At 47.4% G+C, this 20,157-nt stretch overlaps 1 protein-coding gene across 1 annotated transcript in view; it reads right to left on the reverse strand.

Annotated features, from left to right (window-relative positions):
• Positions 1 to 1,001: 1,001 nt before the first annotated feature.
• The window catches only part of FBXO16 (F-box protein 16), a 33,275-nt gene continuing 14,119 nt past the window's right edge, over positions 1,002 to 20,157 (reverse strand). Inside the window, exons 4-9 of the mRNA XM_058835773.1 lie at positions 16,297 to 16,503; positions 15,208 to 15,372; positions 14,185 to 14,390; positions 8,132 to 8,225; positions 4,208 to 4,415; positions 1,002 to 2,371 (exon numbers count right to left, since the gene is read on the reverse strand). Coding sequence (XP_058691756.1) covers positions 2,304 to 2,371; positions 4,208 to 4,415; positions 8,132 to 8,225; positions 14,185 to 14,390; positions 15,208 to 15,372; positions 16,297 to 16,503 — 948 coding nt within the window. The 3' untranslated portion in view covers positions 1,002 to 2,303. The remainder of the gene's footprint in view (positions 2,372 to 4,207; positions 4,416 to 8,131; positions 8,226 to 14,184; positions 14,391 to 15,207; positions 15,373 to 16,296; positions 16,504 to 20,157) is intronic.

Here is a 20,157-nt window from a genome sequence, read left to right on the forward strand (position 1 = left end):
GCACTTGTGCCCCGTCCTCCTCGGGAGGATCTGCCTGATCCCAGAGCAGGAGGCTGGACCAGAGGTCTCCCGCGGTCTCGTGCATCCCAAATTCCTATAAATCCTATAAAACCGGCCGGGGATTCTTCTGTGGAAATCCAGTGACTTCTAAAACTCCCGGGAGCTTCTGGAGGCGGGGATTTCCTTGGATCTGGTTTGGGGAGTTGGCAGCTGTTTGGTTGTTGCTGTTTGCCAGGGCTGATGCCGCCAGCTCCCAAATCCGGGAATTCCAGCCCTTCCCGGTCAATCCCTGGATTCTGGTGGATCACAAACCTACCCGTGGAGGAGGAGAGAACATCTCCCACCTCTCCACACCAGCTGGGCGCTCCCAAAAATCCTCCTACCCACCGAAGTTACACGTTTTTCTTTCCCTAAATCCCTTCTTCAGCTCAGAATAATCAGGAAAACTTCTGGTTTAGCTCCAAGTTCCAAACCCTGGCATTCCTCCGGGGCAAGGAGCACCGGGGAAGTGCAGGTGGAGTTTTGGGGTAGCAAAGGTGGGGTCAGAGGTTCCTTCCCCACATCTGAGCGGGGCTGGAGCTGATCCAGCAGCCCCTGGGCTTGGAGAGGCGCTTTAATCCCGGGCTGGGGCCGATTCTAGTCGGGCAGGACCTGGAAACGCCATCCAAAGGCACAACCCTGCAGTTTGGGAATTTCTCATCTGGGAACGCGCCCTGGAGTGGGGCTCAGACCATCTGCAGCCCCAGGCACTCGGGGAGATGTGTTTGGCCCCCAGGCAGCTGATGGAGATTTTTTTATTTCCTCTCCATTTGGAATTCCAGCCCATTTCCCGACCTCGGGAATGATGTAAAATATGTTTACAGACAGTGTAAGCACATCTGATTTTATTCTGATTAACAGGGTTTCTGTAGGTCTGATGGTATTCCAAGGATAATTGGCTTGGCTCAACACCTTCCTGGACATTTCTTTCTATTATTTTACAGCATCATAAATACAAAAAAAAATATAAAATTATAAATCAGAGGTTTAAGCTTTAAAATGCGCGGTGAGCGCTTAAGATGCAGCAAAGGCGCAGAGCCTGTCCAAGACTCACCCACTCAGATCCTGGGAATTGTACAATTCCAGGGAAAATTGCTGGGAAAAGATAAACCACTGACATAATTTACATGTTTGGGATGTGGATCTAACCCTCAGCTGCTGCCTAATGGAAACAAAAAAAAATTTGGATTTAGGAAGCCAAGGAAGCACCCACGGAGCGATTGGTTGAGTTTGGTTTCCTACATAAAAAAATAAAAATAAAGGCTGGTGAGGAAAGATTTGAAACTCCAGGGAATGTTTTGGGTTGCTCCACCTCACTTTAAATTCCCAAAATTTCACTTTCCTAATCAAAATCCGTCATTCTGTTCTCCTGGGTAATTTTATGTAATCCTGCATAAAGTTTCCTCCTAATTCACATGGAAACGGCCTGGAGTTGCAGCAGGGGAGGATGAGGTGGGATATTGGGAGCAATTTCTTAGTGGAAAAAATGGAATCTTCATTCCACCGAATGGAAATCGCCATTCCCGGAAAGGCTGTGGGCGTGGTTTAAGGGATACAGGCGTAGTGCTGGATTTGGGGATCTAAAAGGTCTTTTCCATCCTTAATAATTCCGTGGCTCCGTGATTGGTTGGTTGGAATTTCCTGTGAAATGAGATTTTTGTCCGGAGATACTGAGGATTCCTGCGCTTCCCGAAGTGCGGAAAGGTTCTGTTTTGTGCCAGCGCTCTGGGATGGATTAAAGTCCTTTCGTGCTTTCAATCCCCTGATCCTCAAAAACTGCTCTTTGTTCCATTTTCTGCGAATTCTGCTGGGAATTCTGGGAAAACCGCAGGAAAGACCAATGAGAGGGAGGGCAGGGGACTCCCAATCTCGTAAACGACGAATTCCAGCTCCTCGCGGATCCAGGCGCAAAGCCGGAGCATGGGATTTGATTTCCTTCTCGCTAAGTGGGAAAGATGGAATTGCTTTGACCCCAGAAAGGAATTCTGTCTCCAGGTTTTCCGTGGGATGTACCCCAGGATGTCCAAATGATCCACAGGCAACCTCCTGTGAGGGCCAGCAGCTCTGGCAAGGATCTAAGGAAGCGTCTCCATGGGGGAAATTCTGGGAATTCCGGATGTATCCGGGAGGAGAAGGGAATGCAGCACCAGCTACAGGGAAACAGGTTCAGATCCCAAACCCAGCAGGAACTTTCCTGTCGTTTCCCCAGTGGCAGGTGGATAAATTTCTCTTCTGCTTGGATGAAGGATACTCTGGATCCTCCCTTATTCCGTGTCGGATCCTTGGTTGGATGAAGGAATGTGCCAGGGCTGAGCCTCAAACAGAGGAGGGGCTGCATGAGAGAGAAATTATACGAATCAGACTAATTTAGAGATTTCAGAGAATTCAGAGAATTCAGACTCTAAACGTATTTAAGTGCTCGGCCAATCCTTGGGATTTTTGTGGCATTTGATACCTCAAGTACCATTCCAAATCTGGATTGAGTGGGAAGATTATTCCCGCTCGTGACCTCATTATAGGGAAAATAATCATCAATCAAAACATCTTCCCTTTTTCCGTCCCTTCCTGACGTCCTGCAAACGCGGCCTGGCGAAGCCCAGCAGGAGCTGGATCCAAAATTGGGATGTTTACTTTGGGAAGAGCCTGCTGGAGTTCACAGAGATCTGGGAGAGGTCACCGAAGGAATTACGATAGGAATTGTCTCTCTCTGATACCAAAATAAATCCCCAAAAAACTGCCCCTAATCCAGGTGCAATCCCTCAGGGATCATTTACCTCAGCAGCGGTGTCTGGAGATTCCTTCCCTCCTAACCCTTTCCTCTTCCACAGTTTTTCATTTTCCTGGATGGGATTTGGCACATCCCAGCCTGTCCCAGTATCCTCCACCAGTATCCGTCCCTGGGAGATCCCATCCCTGCAGGAATTCCCTGGGATTTTCCAGCCTGATCCTGGTGTTTTTGTGGCCAGGATGTGTTTATGTTCTGCTTCCCACTTGTGCTTTCCTTAGGCCTCATTCATGGAATCATGGAATCGTTAAAGTTGGAAAAGCTCTCCAAGAACATCGAGTCCAATCATTCCCGCATCTCTGCCACGGCCAGCACGGATCCATGTGCCACATCCACGTGGATTTTCAAATCCCATCAGGAATTGGGACTCCACCACTGGGCAGCTGTGCCAGGGCTTGGACAACCCTTTTCCTGATAGCAATTTCAATCCAATCCAAACATTCCAGTGCTTTCCTGGTGTCTCATCCCTCATCCCTGGTCCTTTCTCTGGTCACGGGATTTGGATCGCTGGTTTGCACTGTGGATCCTCCTCATGGAGATGAACCCATGGATCTGCTAGAAACGCAAGCCTTGGGAGATCCAAAGGGATGCTGGAGGTTTCCACGTGCTCCATCGTCTCCCATCGAGATGGGATCACCAATAATTACCGGATAATCATTGACCTGTAGGATCTCCCATCACTCCATCCCGGTGTCTTTCCTAAAATCCCAGCAGTATTCCATCAAAATCCTCTTTTCCTTTGCTCGCTCCAGGTTCTTCACCGTTTTTGCACAAAAAGCCACCAGGGGTCACGGATTGATGACAAGCCCTGGGTGAACCACCAGGACTTCCAAAGACCCCAAAAAGGCTTTCCTGACCCTGAGCAGCTTCAGGAGGCACCAGGAGGAGCTCCAGACTGAAATGGCATCACATTGTTTGGGATCATGTCCTCCTTATTTTTGGAAACCCTGTCCTCTGGATTTCCTGGATTCCCACCATCTGGAGCACTTCCTTGTCCTCTACCCCCCAAGAGGGGCTCCAGGAGAGCTGGAGAGGGATTTGGGACAAGGCATGGAGGGACACAGGGAATGGCTTCCCGCTGGGAAAGGGGAGATTTGGATGGGATATTGGGAAGGAATTCCTGGCTGGGTGAGTGGAGAGGGGCTGGGCTGGAATTCCCAGAGAAGCTGTGGCTGCCCCTGGACCCCTGGAAGTGTCCAAGGAAAGGTTGGACAGGGCTTGGAGCAACCTGGGATAACGAAAGATGTCCGTACCCATGGCAGGGGGTGGGACTGGATGGGATTTAAGGTCCCTTCCCACCCGAGCCATTCCTTGATTTTACGTTTCCATGATTTGGGTGTTGTCCCCAGAACAGCCCCGCTGAGGACAGGACATCACACTCACACGAGGACCCGGTGTCCCCCCTGGTGACATCTCCGGTTCCTCTCGGCCGCGGTGCTGGAGCTCGGACAGGTCCCGGGCGGATCCCGGCGTTCCAGCGGGAGCTCCGGGCCAGCGCCTCGGCGGGAAGGGTCCCGGTGAGCTCAGGTGCAGCCCAGGTGGGACGGGCTGGGGGGCTGGGGACAGGCTGGAGATCTGCAGGAAGGGATAACTGGGAAAGGATGGGATGGGATGGGATTGAGGGATGGGATGGGATGGGATGGGATGGGATGGGATGGGATGGGATGGGATGGGATGGGATGGGATTGAGGGATGGGATGGGATGGGATGGGATGGGATGGGATGGGATGGGATGGGATTGAGGGATGGGATGGGATGGGATGGGATGGGATGGGATGGGATGGGATGGGATGGGATTGAGGGATGGGATTGAGGGAAGGGATTGAGGGAAGGGATTGAGGGAAGGGAAGGGAAGGGAAGGGAAGGGAAGGGAAGGGAAGGGAAGGGAAGGGAAGGGAAGGGAAGGGAAGGGAAGGGAAGGGAAGGGAAGGGAAGGGAAGGGAAGGGAAGGGAAGGGAAGGGAAGGGAAGGGAAGGGAAGGGAAGGGAAGGGAAGGGAAGGGAAGGGAAGGGAAGGGAAGGGAAGGGAAGGGAAGGGAAGGGAAGGGAAGGGAAGGGAAGGGAAGGGAAGGGAAGGGAAGGGAAGGGAAGGGAAGGGAAGGGAAGGGAAGGGAAGGGAAGGGAAGGGAAGGGAAGGGAAGGGAAGGGAAGGGAAGGGAAGGGAAGGGAAGGGAAGGGAAGGGAAGGGAAGGGAAGGGAAGGGAAGAGAAGAGAAGAGAAGAGAAGAGAAGAGAAGAGAAGAGAAGAGAAGAGAAGAGAAGAGAAGAGAAGAGAAGAGAAGAGAAGAGAAGAGAAGAGAAGAGAAGAGAAGAGAAGAGAAGAGAAGAGAAGAGAAGAGAAGAGAAGAGAAGAGAGAAATCATCATCCCAGCAGCTTCAGAGGGACTATAAACATTGGAATCCACTTATTTATTTATAAATAAATTTAATTATATAATAATAAAATTTATGCATTCCATAAATTTTATTCCCAAATTCTATTTTATCAATTCTGTGGAATACTATCAATAAATATTGATTCTATACATTTTATTCCTAAATTATATCCCTTAATGAGATTCCTAAAAACTACAGCCATAATCTGCTTGATTTGAGCTGTGCTGTGGTGCAAATCTGCCTCAAGGACAGAAGGACCCAATTAGAAATTGGTGCCCACATTAATTAATTCTCCACACCAATTAATATGCCCAAATAAATACTAATAAATAAATTAAAATTAAATTAAAATAGATAAACAAATAAAATTAATGCCCAAATTCTCCCCTGTCTTGCTCAGTGTTTGAAGACTCAAAAGTGTAAAGGATGAAGTTTATTTTAACTTTTATTTTACAAAAATTAAGCAAAAAAAAAATAAATTCTTAACAACCCAGTTTATTCCTTGATAAAGATGCCAAAAAATAAAATAAAAATAAAAATTCTGGAAAAGAACAGCTTGGAATATTTTTTTTTTTTTGATTGATCTGAATTTTTTGTTAAGAATAGAGAACAAACATTATCACGGCGAATAAAGAAGATTTCAAGTAATGTTTGTAGAATATAAATATGTGTTGCACAGGACCGTGTGCTGGGAATTCTGGATTTTCCTGTTGGCTATTTCCACCCCCTGGAAATGGGATTTTGACTCAGAAAATCAATTCCCTGCCAAAATGCCGTGGAAAAAAATGCACTCCTGCCTTCAGATCCTGCAATCTCATTACCTTAGGGGCAGGGGAAGACTGATCCTGTCAACAAGATGTTATTTAAGGACTAAAAATAATTTTTAGAGGACTAAAAATAATTTGGGAGCAGCTGTGAGGGTGGGGCAGTGTCTGGAGCAGACAAAGGCAGACCCAGCCCCTCCTTGCTGATGTTGACCCACCCAGTTTTACCTTCCCCATAAAAATATCTGGGAATTTGGTGGGAAGGACTCGTGGGAAGGGCGCTGGGCTCAGAAATCACAGCTCCTGGTCAGAGGGGCATCCTTGGAGTGTCCTTGAAGCATTTCCCTGGAAAAAAGAGAGGGCAGGAATTCCCTGCCCCCTGCACAGACATGGGGGTTCCACATGGTAGAATGTGGCCCTCCATTCAAAACCTAATTAACTTCATTCACTCTAATTTACTCTTTATTCTAATTGGGCCAATTGACTTTAATTTATTCCAAATGAAGAGCGAGCCTGGTCCCATTTTCTGCTTTCCATGATTAGCAACAAACCCCAAACCCTCCCAGGTTTTCTTCTTCACCATGGAGCCAGTGGGTGCCCCCTTAATTAGGTGTTTGTTCTTAATTTGGCTGAGCTGGGAGCTCCATCTAATAACCCCTTTTTTACATCTTCATTGTTGGCTGTAATATTCTTTATTCTCACCTACACTCTGCACTTGGACCATTGATCTGTTTGAGGGTTTTGTTTTAATTTGACTCGGTGTTTGCTCGCCTTGGGCATTTATTCTTTCATCCCGGGCTATTCCTCTTCTAAGGATTTGCTGAAAGATTTGCACATTAAACCTCTTTATTTAGGCTTGATTAAATAGGAGCCTTTTCAAAGGTCTTTCATTTTAACCAGGTTTCCCAATGCTACCTTTAATAAGGAATGGAAATTAATTTCGGGTTATTCCTAGAGAATTAATTTTTTTTTTTTTTAATTTTTTCTTAGGTATCAGCCTGGTTTAACTTCGGTTTTATTGTTTTTAGAGCTGTGCTCATTTATGGCTGGCAAAATGGAGTCCCCATCCCTGGAGGGACTAAAAATCCCTGTGGAAATGACACTTGGGGACATGGATCAGTGCTGGCCTTGGCAGTGCTGGGAATGGTTGGACCTGATGATCTTCAAGATCTTTTCCAACTTTAACAATTCCACGATTCTCCCATTTTTTTATCACTTAAACGCTTCCTGACTGGGGTTGCCGGTTAATTAACTTCAGAACTCACATCACCTTCCTAAAACCCAGGGAAAGAAAACCAAATTCACTTATTTTTTACTCTGAGCCGAGAGTAAAAACTTCACTTCTGGCCTGGCAGTAAAACATCTCAAAATTGGGAAGTGGTGGCGGGCTGAACCCGTGTGAGGACGCCGATCCCCAGAGAGCGCAAACTGTAAGCCAGAGGCTGAATAATGATATTAAATAACGATATTTTCTGCCCTCCAACAGTGCCAGAATCAATTTCCTCGCACGCAAGGCTGTATTTGGGTCAGGAGGATGCCTCCCCATCTGGGAGACAATGCCTCTCTTTTTTTTGTAACCCTTTTTCAGCCCGCCTGCCGTGGCTCAGGGAACACCGGGTCCGCTCCCAGAACCCCGACACGCTCGTCGGCACGGCCTGCTCCCGGCGGTTCTTTGTCTCCAGAGCCACAAAACCCGTGGAGCTTTCTGGAATGACTTCCCTGGGCTCCTTTCACGGGAGGATGCTCCATTTGAGCAGCCCTGAGCACAAAGAGCCCTCAGTGTTAAGATTTGGGGCTGTTTCGCTGGGGCTCAGGGCACGGAGAATGAGCGGACATCGAACCGCGGCCACCCAGGGCTGTGGAATTTTGGGATAAAAGTCACAAAAGAAGTGTGGCAGCACTTTGTAAAATGCATGGAAAGGGGTTTTTGGGATAGCAAGGAGAGGGAGGAGCAGATAAATAACAGGGTCACTCTCTGCACTGACAGCGCTGTCCCTTTCCACAGCGATGTCTGGGATGCCACGGGGAGCTTTGCATCCTCCTCCTGCCCAGGTGTCCTCCCTGAGACATCCCTGAGGGAAAAACTCGGAGCTCAAACATCCCTGGGGGTGCCTGACACCACCCCAGGTGCTGGAATCACAGGCTGGTGACACTTGCCAGGGATTTCACCTTCCGGAGCTGAGCGGATCCACGACCTCCTCTCCTCTTCCTCTCAGCCGCCTGCCGGCTCAGGTCCGGGGTGTGCCCTCCTCCCTTCCTCCTGCTGCAGAGCAGAACACAAGGATATCAATAAATGTATTTCATTTATTGGTAATGATTGATTATTAATGTATTTAATTTATTGATAATAAATGCCCTGCGCTCGCTGCCCTGCAGGCTGATAAAAACCAAATCCTTTGGGATATTGCCACCTGAAAATTGTGGTTCGAGATAACAAATTTTTATCTTGCCCCAAAGAGCACAGTCGGCTACCAGCGCTCAGGGGAAGGTGGGAACTTGATTTTTTTAATGTTTTTTTTTTTAAAGTTGTGATAAATTACTGATTTAAGCTAAGTCCGCCTAAGATGTTACAGCTCCTTAGGGAAATTCACAGAAAAGAAGTTGAGCTGAATCCATTTGGGAGTTTTCAGTGAAGTCTGTGTGGCCTGAAGTGTAAAAAAGGCTGGGGGCCGCCCCTCCAGCAAGGTTTTTATTCAGTGTTTTTGTAGCCAAATCGTTCCATACCTGTATTTCCATATTTTTGGTATTATGTGCAGCTGCTATTAAACCCAACACAATTAACTGGCAGAACGGGAACATTCCAGAGTGTGAAAATTAAGTGAATTGCGCTGGAATGTGGCCGGTTGCCACTTTTTTTTTTTTTATTCCAATATCAGGAGTAAAATCCAGACTCTGAGGCAGTTTATTTCTAAGCACTCAGGCAGGTTCATTATCCCAAGGCGTTCATTCCACATTCAAATTCCGCGATACGGAATCTGGGAATTTTAAGCAGGAGCTCCGAGTGGTTCTCCCAGTGTCTCTGGGCAGCTAAAAAAGCACAGCAGGAATACAAAACCATGGAGATAAAGGGTGGATCTGGACTCTAAAAGCAGATTTTATCCCATAAAAAACCAGGATCACACCACATGCAGCACCAGCACATGTCCAGGATTCCCTCATCCCAAGCCAGGATCGTAAAGTCAAATCCAGCATTATTTCAAATCGGAAATTGAGGGAAACCACAACCTGTTCATAAACACAAACAAGCCAAGGGAGAAAATTCAACCCAAAATATTCCAGCTGGGAATTAATCAGTCATTTTGCTGGACCTGGCAGTGTCCAGGTTATGGTTGGACTCGGTGATCTTAAAGGTGTTTTCCATCCTGAATGATGCTGTGACCTTTGGGCAGGAGGCAGTAACTGTAAATATTGTGACTGTAAATATTATTGTAAAATATTACTGTAAAATATTATTGTAAATTGTCACTGTAAAATATTACTGTAAATTTTGGTATCTGCTGCTGTGTTCTGGTGTCCAAATCGTGGTGTCAGCTCACCCCCACAACCCCAGCTCCGGGTCAGGAAAACAGAAGGAGCGAGGACGAGGAAAAAGGACGCCAGGTCTCACCCCCAGTGCTGAACTCGCTGTTTCTCACCCCGTTTTCCTCCTCCAGGGGATTTTTCTGATTCCCACACGCCCAGGGGGAGCTGGGCTGGCTTTCCAGCAGCACCAAAAGGGAGAGGGGAGCGTGGGGATCCGGGAGGACGGGGCTGCTCCGAGCCCTTCTCACGCAAGCGAGCCCCTCTTTGTCAGGAACGGGGCCTGGGCCGCTGGCAGAACAATTACTGAAAGTAATTATTTCCTCGTCGGGTAAACACTCCAGGACAATATGCAACTGTTTTTTAGAGCCAGCCCATGGCCATAAATTACATAAATTACCCAAGGCTGGGGATGGGGGGAAGGAGCCAGAGCTGTTGTCGTGAGAAGTAGCAGGGCCCTGTCTTGAGGCGCGAGGCCGCGCTCTTGGCGGGGCTCCAGCGCTCGGATGGAATCGGAATTCATTATTCACCATGGAGTGGGAGGCAAATCTTTTGATTTATTGGCAACCAGCAGATGCCTTCCAGCAGAACTGCGCACGCAGGGCCTGACAGAAATGCCCTCCCGGGCCTCTGTAGGCAGATCAGAGCCCCACAGAAAAATCTCCTAACTCGACTCCACGCTTCAGATAAAAATCTTTCACTTCCCCTTTGCAATATTTCTTTGTGCCCAGAGAGGTAAATCCTTCCTTGATGATCTCTGGAGTGTTGTTGTTTGTTTTGATTTTTTTTTAGTCTAAACAAAAAACTGCTTGGACAATTCAGGCAGAAAACAAACCAGACCTACCAGAATTTAGTCATTTTTGCGATTTATCGCTGTGATAAATTACAACACCGATAGTCACAGCTGTAATTCCATTGAGGGGTTTTGATAACCCCTTCCAGGCAATTTGTAACTCAGCCCTGTCTGTATCTCTTCCCTATCACCTCACCACTCCCTTGGCTGCACATCTGATCGTTGCTATTCTTAATTTCCCTGCTCAGTGACTGAGAAGCTTTTCCCACACTGTTCCAACTAAACCCAAAGCCTCCCAGGGAATTCACTGTGGGATCTCTGTCCCATCCCCTTCACGCTGCCAGGGGGGTTTTCACTGAGCTCCTGGGCACAGTTTTTAGGGTACAAACTCCTGCCTTTCTGAGCAGCGAGCAAAGAAATCCAGCAGAAACAAAAAAATAAGATTCAATGATCATCCAGATTGCAAATGAACCCCATTTTCTGGGCACTCCCCGGCTGTGGCGCAGTTTAATTGTTCTCCCCAGTGAGCACTGGCCTCATCCAGCTGCTGTCTGGAAATGTATTGATCTGTTTTTCAAAGCCAAAGAGGCAATTATGGTCTCATAGGATGCAGAATATGTTTGGTTTTTCCACTTAGAGGACTCCATTCCCACTGCACTGCCTGAGAATTGACTGTAGCTCGTTCTGCTTCCCGTATTTCCCTTTTTTTGGCTAAGCAAGGGTGAGTTCTCTGCTAGGAATTCTCAGCAGTGCTGTTTTGGTGCTGCTGTGGAAGGGAGAAGGCGGCTGATGACTCAAAAGAAACTGATGAAAACTCTTCAGCATCACAGATGACAAGAAGTGACTTTTTCCATGAGCAGTTTTAAACTAAAAGAGGAGAGATTTAGATTAAATATTAGGGAAAAATTATCCTTCCCTGTGAGGGTGGAGAGTTCCTGGGCTGGAATTCCCAGAGAAGCTGTGGCTGCCCCTGGATCCCTGGAATTGTCCAAGGCCAGGTTGGATGGGGCTTGGAGCAACCTGGGATAGTGGAAGGTGTCAGGGTTGGAACTGGATGAGTTTTAATGTCTCTTTCCACCCAAACTATTCTGGAATTCCACAAACTCTGCCATTTAAATGTCAATATTTCACCTTGATGCGATGAGCAGCAGAGTCCTCCCCTCCCTTTGGACCAGAGAAGAACTGCAGAGCGAGGTCAAGCTCCGAGGAGGTTTTAACCTGGCCCAAGAGTTAGGAAAAACTTGTTTTTGGTTGATTGCCTCTTAAATTCTGCAAAATCCAACCTGAAATTAGGGAGATTAACTTGGAGTCAAGGTAGCAGCCGGTGACTCGTCTCACACGCTGCTTTGATGGTGGCGTCAGGTATTCCTTTGATCTGATCCTGTTTATTCACAAGGAATTCTCCACAGCTCCGGTTTTCCTCGGCACTCAAGTGGGGAAAAAAAAAAAGGCTTTGTTGGCTCAGGGATTTCCAGTTTCCCAGTAAAGCTGCTGGGCCAGAAGAGCTCCCTCCAGCCCTTTTCTCTCCACCATCACTTGGAGCTTCTGCGAGTTCTGCCACACGTTCGTGTCCTCAAGGAAAGCCTCACCCCGGGTCCTTTCCACGTGCGCTCAGACTGCAGCAAAAGCCATTTCCCCTCCCAGATCCCCTTTGGCAAACCCCAGGAAATCGCTCCTATTGTTTCAGGATCTCGTTTTACACGGATCTCGTTCCTCCTGACATCCATTTTACATGAGGAGAGGTTGTTTTGCCCTTGAGCTCCGGGAATCCGGCTCATCTGAAGGAGAACCTGAAATCGCCGGCGGGGCGGGAGATTTTTATCTTAGGATTCTCTTCTGCCTTCCAAGCTGAGCCCTGGTCAGGTTTGGAGTCCTGGGAGACTCCAAATCAAGGCTTGGCATCCCAGAGAGACACCAGGACCACGGTGACGTTCTCCACCACCAAAACCTGAGGGACAGAGGTGTCCCCCTGCTCCAGGGATCCAGCTGAAGAGCTGAATTCCCGTTCCCAAAAGGTGGAGAACACAACACAGAGCCTCAGCAGGAGGGTTTTAGGGAAGGGACAGCCAAGTGTCCGTGGAAAAGAAGCACCAGAACACGGTTGTGGGAGTGGGAGGCTGGGTCAGCACCTGAAACGTGGCACCTGCGCTGCTGAATAATCAGCACAGATGAGCCTGAACACCAGCAATTACCTGCAGCTTAAGTGATATTAAAGGCAGATCCTTGATAAACTGGAGAATCTCACAGAATTCCTCTCTCTCCTCTCCATAATCCTCTGTAATTACGGATAAACGGCAGATTTGCAGGAACACTCGGCATTAAAATGTTCTCCACAGACGGAGAGAGGCTGGGATCTCGCTCGGGAGAGGCAAGCAGGGAGTGGATTTATTATTTACTGTTTCTTTATTCCAGGTGAATTGTTTTCACCTGGTTCTCAGCCGCATCCACAGCTCGGCGCTGGGACAGGCCACTTTTAAACTCTTCAAACATGGCTTGTCCCGCTTTTTTGGTGGCACAGGAGAATCCTAAACCTCACAGGGATGGCACAGGAGAATCCTAAACCTCACAGAAACCTCTGGGAGCTGCTACACAAAACCACTGAGCGCAGCTGGAAAATAACACCAGGACGTTCGTTTGCTGCAGGAAGCGTTTGGTGAACATACTCAGTTAAAAGCCTCAAAGAGCACGACCCAAAAGTGGTGTTGGGGTTGGGAAACATCCCACAGAAAGAGGGTGAGGTGGAAACTGGGAAGCTCTTTGAAGTAGTGCAGTATCCAAGGAGCAGGGGACGCGGATTAAAACGTGATTCATAAAAGGGTTTCACTCGGGGAGCTCTGTGGAACACCCCGGAGGAGCGGTGGGTCCGGCAGAGTTAATCACGCTGGGAAAGGGCTCCGAGAGTGCTTGGCCAAACAATCCCTGGCTGGGGTAATTCCTGGGCTGATTGTTCCTGGGTGCAGGGATAATCTTGGCTCTGTTGGGTATTTACTCAAACGCAACCCGGGTGATTTCCGTCGTGGCTCCCAAGGTTTTCGTTGGCACAGCGGAGAGGAATCGCCTGCTCTGGGCAGGCTCGGTGTGGCGAGTCCGTGGATTCCCACAGGATCCAGGGAATGGTCAAGAGGATCTGTTGCCTCTTTGCCAGGCTTGGGTTAACGACAGCGTCACCCTTTCCACAGCAGCTGGGCTAAGGTGACCCCCAGGAAGCGTCAGAGGTGGCGTTTCCAGGGATTCACACAAAAAAAACTCTTCCCACACCCTCCCTGGGCTTCTTAATGCACAGAAAACTGACCCTGGATCTAAGATTTGGAAAATCCCTGATGCCAGAGGTGGCAAAGGAAAACCTGTGGCAGTTCTAACACAGATCCATGTGCAAAACTCGGCTTTGGGAGGGAAATGCCGTTTTTTTGGGTTTTTTTCCCATGTGGATAATCCTGGGAGCCCAGGAAATGATGGATCCCGGCAGTGCAGACACAAATACCATTCATCACCTCCATGCTCTGACATCCTCTTACACCTGCCCTGCAATTCAATCATCCCAGCCTCCTGTCAGCCAGGAGATCCTCGGAGCGATAGAATTATATTTCATCACAATTCATTCATTCTTCCTCTGCCCTGCAAAACCCACACAGTCCTCTCAGCCTGGCAGCTTGATTTTAAAAAAAAAACTCTCCTTGTCCCAATCCCTCCTGTTCCAGCTCTGAAACATCCCCCAGGAGTTCCAGCCTGACGAGCCGTGCACAAATGACACAAAGCAGTGGCAGCTTTGGACCAAAACCAATCCCAAAAAAAAAAAAAAAAAGCCAAAATAGCAGGAAAGTGGATTTGCAACCAGAAAAAGCAGTGTGAGCCTGCACAGGACATGGGAAATCTTGTGCCAGGGGGACAGGAAAAGAGGTGAAGCTCTTACGCCTGCCTGGCCTGCTCGATGGGGTCGTAGTTGTCCAGGTAGTTGTAGCGGATGGTGTCCGTGGGGTTCCTGTCGGATGAGCGCCAAGGAGGGAGATTTTTTTTCCCTCTGGCTGTCCCCCATCCTGCCACGGAAAGTTTCCTCTCTGGGACGCTGCTTTTTACCGGTTGCACATCGATAACGATGAACTCGTCCTTGGAAGGAGTCTAATTGGAGAGATGGAAAGAAGAAAATAGGTTTTAGCCTATGAGGAGAATCAGATTGGGCTAAACTTAGAGTTATAATAATTGGGGATTAACTCAAAATTGGTCTTTGCAGGCTCCATTATGGCCAGTGGACAGAAAGAGGCACCCTGGCAGCGCTTGTCACCACCCTATAATCCATATTAAGATGAGCTGAGTTGCTGTTGAGATGCATCAGCTTCTCTCTATCAACCACAGAGAGCCTGAGGGAGACTTTGCTCTAAATTAAAGAGCTGAGCTTTGAATTCAGGGCAGGAGGATCCCAAAAAGAGCAAGAGGCAGAGGGGCTGGGAGCCAGACCCCCCAGTTTTCCCAGTGGGGACAAACTCCCGTGGAGGAGGTGCCTGGAGAGGCTACCAGGAACAGAAACTAGACAGAGTTAGAGAAATAAAGTAGGTGTTTATTAAAAAAACCTTCAAAGGATACACCTTGGGCAGCACAAGAGCCCGGCCGTGCCTCTACCTCAGATGGACTCTGAGTCATGAGTTTCCACACTTTCATAAGTTTTGGCCCATTTCCATATTGGGGTTAACTGTCCAATTATTATTATTATATTATTACTGTTCATGAAGTCCCATCCTCCCAGTTTGCTCCCATAAATTCGCTGCTCTCTGTACTTTTTTGGGGCCTGAAGCTGCGATTGTGCCCCCAGTTCTGGGATTGTTTTGTCTGACTAAACTGGGAACTTGCTAACACTCAATCTGGGGTTCAGAGTCATGCACCAGTGCAGAATCTGGGAAAGAGGAAAGGGGAAATCTCCTGGCACGAGGCGGGGCCGTACCTTGGGCCTGGAGACGCGCAGCTCCCTCACCATCTCGATGTAGTGTTTTTTCCAGACGCCCTGCTCGAAGGGCGTGGGGCAGAAGTTGATGAACCACCCGAAACGCAGGCACTTCAGCATCCACAGCTGATCCAGCTCCGACAGGTACTTCCAGTGCCAGCTCACCTGTGAATTCCCAGCCAGCTGAAAACCCCAGATTTTGGATTTCCATGCCAAGGATGTAATTCCCACCTATCCTTGAAGGAATTCAATTCTTCTGCGCTGTTAATGCTCCATTTAAACCTTTGATTAAACCATTTAATCCTTTCAAGTCCTTCATGATGTGGGGCCCTCCCAACTCAAGATATTCTGTGATTCTAAGTAATTTTCTAACCTATTGTCTCCGTGGCTGAGCATGGAGAGTTTGAGTTGCATCCACATGAAATGCTGAAGAAAGTTACTAAAGCAAGGCTTAGCCAAGCTGAGATTATTATATAATCTTAAATAACATGGAATATTACATTAGTGCAGCAATAATGTCACTGAAAATGAAACTTATTAATTTAAAACCACTTCGGGCAGCATCTCACAGCATTTTGTGGCATGCAAACAGATTTTTGGAGTCTTAATCATTTTGCTCCAAAGCCCATCTGTAATTTTCTGCTCCCCCACGTCCAACACTTGATCCTCAGGCATTTTAAAGGTTCTGTTTTCCTTAAAGGATCAAGTGTTGTACTTTGCAAAAGCACAAGCCAATATTTCTCAAAGAATTAATTTAAGGGCTCTGCACATAGTGGAAGGTGTTTCAGAGAAATCTGATTTTCAGGAAGTACCAGGCTACCCTTCTAGGAATAATCAGCCTTGAAAATACCACTTCTAAAATGCTTTAGAACCGAGTATTTAAAATTACTCTTCACTTCCATGATTCTTAGCCAATCTGGCTTAATTTAGGATCCGAGGAACGAGCATCACTAAGCATTTGGCATGCCAAGTCAGAAGACCTTTTGTCCTCACCAAAAAAAATCAGTATTTTCCTTTATTTATTTTTGCTTTTAAACTGCTTTGACCTGGCTTTCTGAACCCCAGGCAGGTGTTGGGTTTTTTTTTTACCTGTGCACATCGGCAGAGGCTGCGTGGGTCCAGGAAGGAAAAGATGTACAAGGACAGGACTCGAGGGAGCCTGGTGGTAAAATCGACGGCCTCGGTGGGGACTCGGGCCTGGAGCTGCTTGGCACAGAATTTCTGCTGGGATAGGGAGCAGCGTTCCAGCAGGTCCACCAGGATCCTCCTCTTCTGGCCATCTGTCCACTTGTCAAACTGGAAGGAAAAAAAAAAAAAAAAATTAAAAAAAATTAAAAATGGGAGTTTGAGGTGCAGAGAAACCGGAGATTCAGCGTCTTAAAATAAAACGAGGCGAGGGAAATTGCACGAGCAGCAGCTTCTGACTCACTCAGAGGGAGCAGAGCGCTGGGAACAAATGGAATGGATGCATGAAAAGGAACTTTGAAGCCACAGAATGATTTGTAACCCTCAAAGGATGCAGGGCAGCCTAGGCCAGGACTCACTCACGCTGCTGGGACCGGCTCCGGGACTTGGCTTCCCTCACGGAAAGGAGGAGACTCAGATGGGTTTTTACAGGAGCAAGCCCCAAAGATGAATTCATTGCTGATTCCTTCTCCCCTGACACTTCCATGGCCCCCACCCGTGCAATCTCAGAGCGCCTCACGGTTTGTAAAGTCATTTTTCCTCACAGTCCCACTGCATTGGCCCACCACGAGAGGCGGAGCTGAGGGAAACCAACCGAGCTGCCGGCGCCTCGCGGGGGAATAATCCGCGGTGGCAGCAGAGTCACAAAGATTATAACACGGTTTATGGCAGGTACCTCAAGAGGAGGATGGAATCCGTGTGGGAGGAACTCAGGGCAGCAGGGATGGCTTTGCAGAGCTGAGCAAGCTGGGGTGGGAGGGAAGGTGGCGCAGGCCGGGGTTGGGAAGGGCCCTGTCAGCAGCCATCTCCTGGGAAGAGATCGGCCTCATGCCCACAGGCCGCTGCCACCTGGCTCCGAACCTAAAAACCTGCAAAGCCCAGGTGCCAGCAGCCAGGAAAAGCCCTGGGATGGTGGAAGGAGCAGGAAAAGCCCCGGGATGGTGGAAGGAGCAGGAAAAGCCCCGGGATGGTGGAAGGAGCAGCGGGAGTTCCCAGCGGGAGCGGCAGGCACAGGGTGGGATGGTTGGGGGGGGGGGGGCTTCCTCCCTGAGGGCTTTCCTGAGGGGGAATGTGTTTTTTTCTTCATCTTTTCTACCAGAGTGTGTGGTAAAAGGACAAGGGGAAGCGTTTTAAACTCCCAGAAGAGAGATTTAGATGGGATATTAGGGAGAAATCCTTCCCTGGGAGGATGGGGAGGCCCTGGAATGGAATTCCCAGAGAAGCTGTGGCTGCCCCATCCCAATGTAATAAATGGAATTGATTCGTGCTAACTTAATTGTAACTATTTGGAAAGTTATTATTAGAAGCAATCAAAAGAATAAGTGTTACAAGGCAGATGTACCCCTTTGCAGATGTTACATGTTAAAATTGAGGTACAGGATTTAATTTGGAAGTGATGTCCCAAGACGAAAACGGCCTTGAGATGGACAAAATTAGAATGACTTTAGGCATAGGGCCTAAAAATTATTAAATATCAGACTAATTAGTAGACTTACATAACACAGCGCTTAGTACACACATGCAAACCTGTAAGGTTATCCAAATGACAGCGAGGAAGAGGAGAAGCCTTCACCAAAAGACCCCCAAAAGAAGACTGAAGACCCCCTAGCAACAAATAAGGTATGCGCCGTGAAGAAAAGTGAAGTAAAGTCAAAAAAATCAGAAATAGGAGGAAACTTACAAGAAACATGAGTGAATATGTATAAGCATACAGTATATAAGCTTAGCTTGAAGTGCTTTGTTTTGTACGTGAGGCAGGGTGGGGAACCCCCTCTGTACCCCGGTCGGTTTTGCTTATGCTTTAATCATACTTAATTACTGGAAAATTATATACATAAATTGTGTTTTTTGTTAAATTGTATTCTTTTACTAAACTGCTGTTAACTCAAAGGACCTAGTTGTCAAAATTCTAATTTCATTTATAACACCTAGAATGTCCCAGGCCAGGTTGGAGCAACCTGGGATTGTGGAAGGTGTCCCTGCCATGACAGGGGTTGGAATGGGATGAGCTTTAAAATCCCTTCCAACCCAATCTCTGGAATTCCACGAAACTCCTCCTCAGCACAGCAAGAACAGCCTTGACCCAAACTCACCTCTTTTTCCCAGGGAGAAAGGAAAATGAAAAGGTTTTCAAAGTTTTCAAAGGGGAAACAGAACTGTTTGGGGAATTCCCCTCGCTGGGGAATGCTGCTTTTCCCAGTTTGTTTCCTTCTCAGGGCTGGCCACTGTTCCCACCTCTCCACAGCTCCCAACTTGCTCTCTGCAAGTCACATCTCTGCATTTAATCTTTGTCTGCATTTAACTTCAGGGACATTTAAGTCCTTCATTAAATGTGACCTCCAAAAATTAAATATAAATATAAATATAAATATAAATATAAATATAAATATAAAATAATATAAATATAATAGAAATATAAATGTTTAATATTAAATATATTTAATAATAAATATATTTTTAAAAAATATTTAATATTAAAATCTTCTTAGAGTATTTTTTTTATTATAAGAGGTAAATAAATGGTTTCATGTCCAGTGTCCCTTCTTTTCCCTGTCAGAATGAAATACATTAGAAATGCAGATATTTAGGTTTTTTTCCTCTGCTTCCTCCCCACCCCAAATCTGTGCTCAAATGGAGGGCTGTCAGGACAATAATTTAAAATGCACTGTGCAGATGAAGGTAATTGAGAAGCATTTTCCTTCCTGATCGTTTTGAAGAACTCCTTCTTTATTTATTTTCCCTTGGATGAATTCCAGTGCTGGAGAATAAACTGCAGGAAGCAAACAGCTCTTTTCTTTCTCACAGACACTTCTGCAAGACCTTCAAGAAGGTCAGAGTGAAGAAAGTGTGGGATTGGCATTCCTGAGATCCTGGAGAGATGAAAAGCCAAATAGAAAAAGCTCCCTGTCTTTTCAGACACAGTGAATTAAGGAATGTTCCCCTTTTTTTAATCCCTGTTTTTTTTTCATATAACTTTCAATTCTAAAGATGCTCAGCAGGGTATTAATGGAAACTGAAGTAGAACCTGGGGATTTAGGACTTAGAAATGTTCCCTGAGAATAAAATCAGACAAAGATGTACCAGAGTGGCACAGAAGAGGTTTTGCCTGTCCCCTTCTCACCCTCAGCTTGAAGTGAAAGGTTTTCTCTGTCACACGAAGGGGGAAAACTTCTGCTCCCCATCCATGATCCCAGCCCCGTCCTCTGCTCGTTAAAACAATCCCCCATCACCAATTTGCGCTGTTAAATTTCCGTGTGAGCTCCGGAGACAAGAGAGTAACTGGCTCCCTCTCTTCCACATCAAGAGATTAAGTGAACCAGTCAAAACAAATCCAGCTTCACTTCCCAGCAGACTGGGAAGAGCTGCTCCTTGTTAACCCTTCCCACCCTGCCATGGGTTTCCCAGTGGGGGAATTCCTTATGTCATCCTCAGCCTGTGTTTAAAATCCATTTAAACCAGTGCCACAGCATCGGGAGCGCTGGGAACACCCACCAGCAGCAGCAGCAGCCAAGGAGTTAAATTGGCACGATTTGTCTCTTTTCCAGTATTAAGGAGCAGGTTTCCATCCCACATTTGGCTGCTTCCTCCACAGGTCCTCCCCTTGGATGTGATTTCAGCAGCCCAACCAGTCGGACTGGATTCCCCTGGCTTCTCCTTCCCTCTCCCCGCAGCTTTTCCCCTCGCCGGGGCCTTCCCCAGAACAATGTCACCGCGGGGATCGTGTGACATCGGGCCGTGCTGGATCGGTTTGCAATTAATCCATCA

This window comes from Poecile atricapillus, chromosome 3 (assembly GCF_030490865.1).
Source record: "Poecile atricapillus isolate bPoeAtr1 chromosome 3, bPoeAtr1.hap1, whole genome shotgun sequence".
NCBI classification, from domain to species: Eukaryota; Metazoa; Chordata; class Aves; order Passeriformes; family Paridae; genus Poecile; species Poecile atricapillus.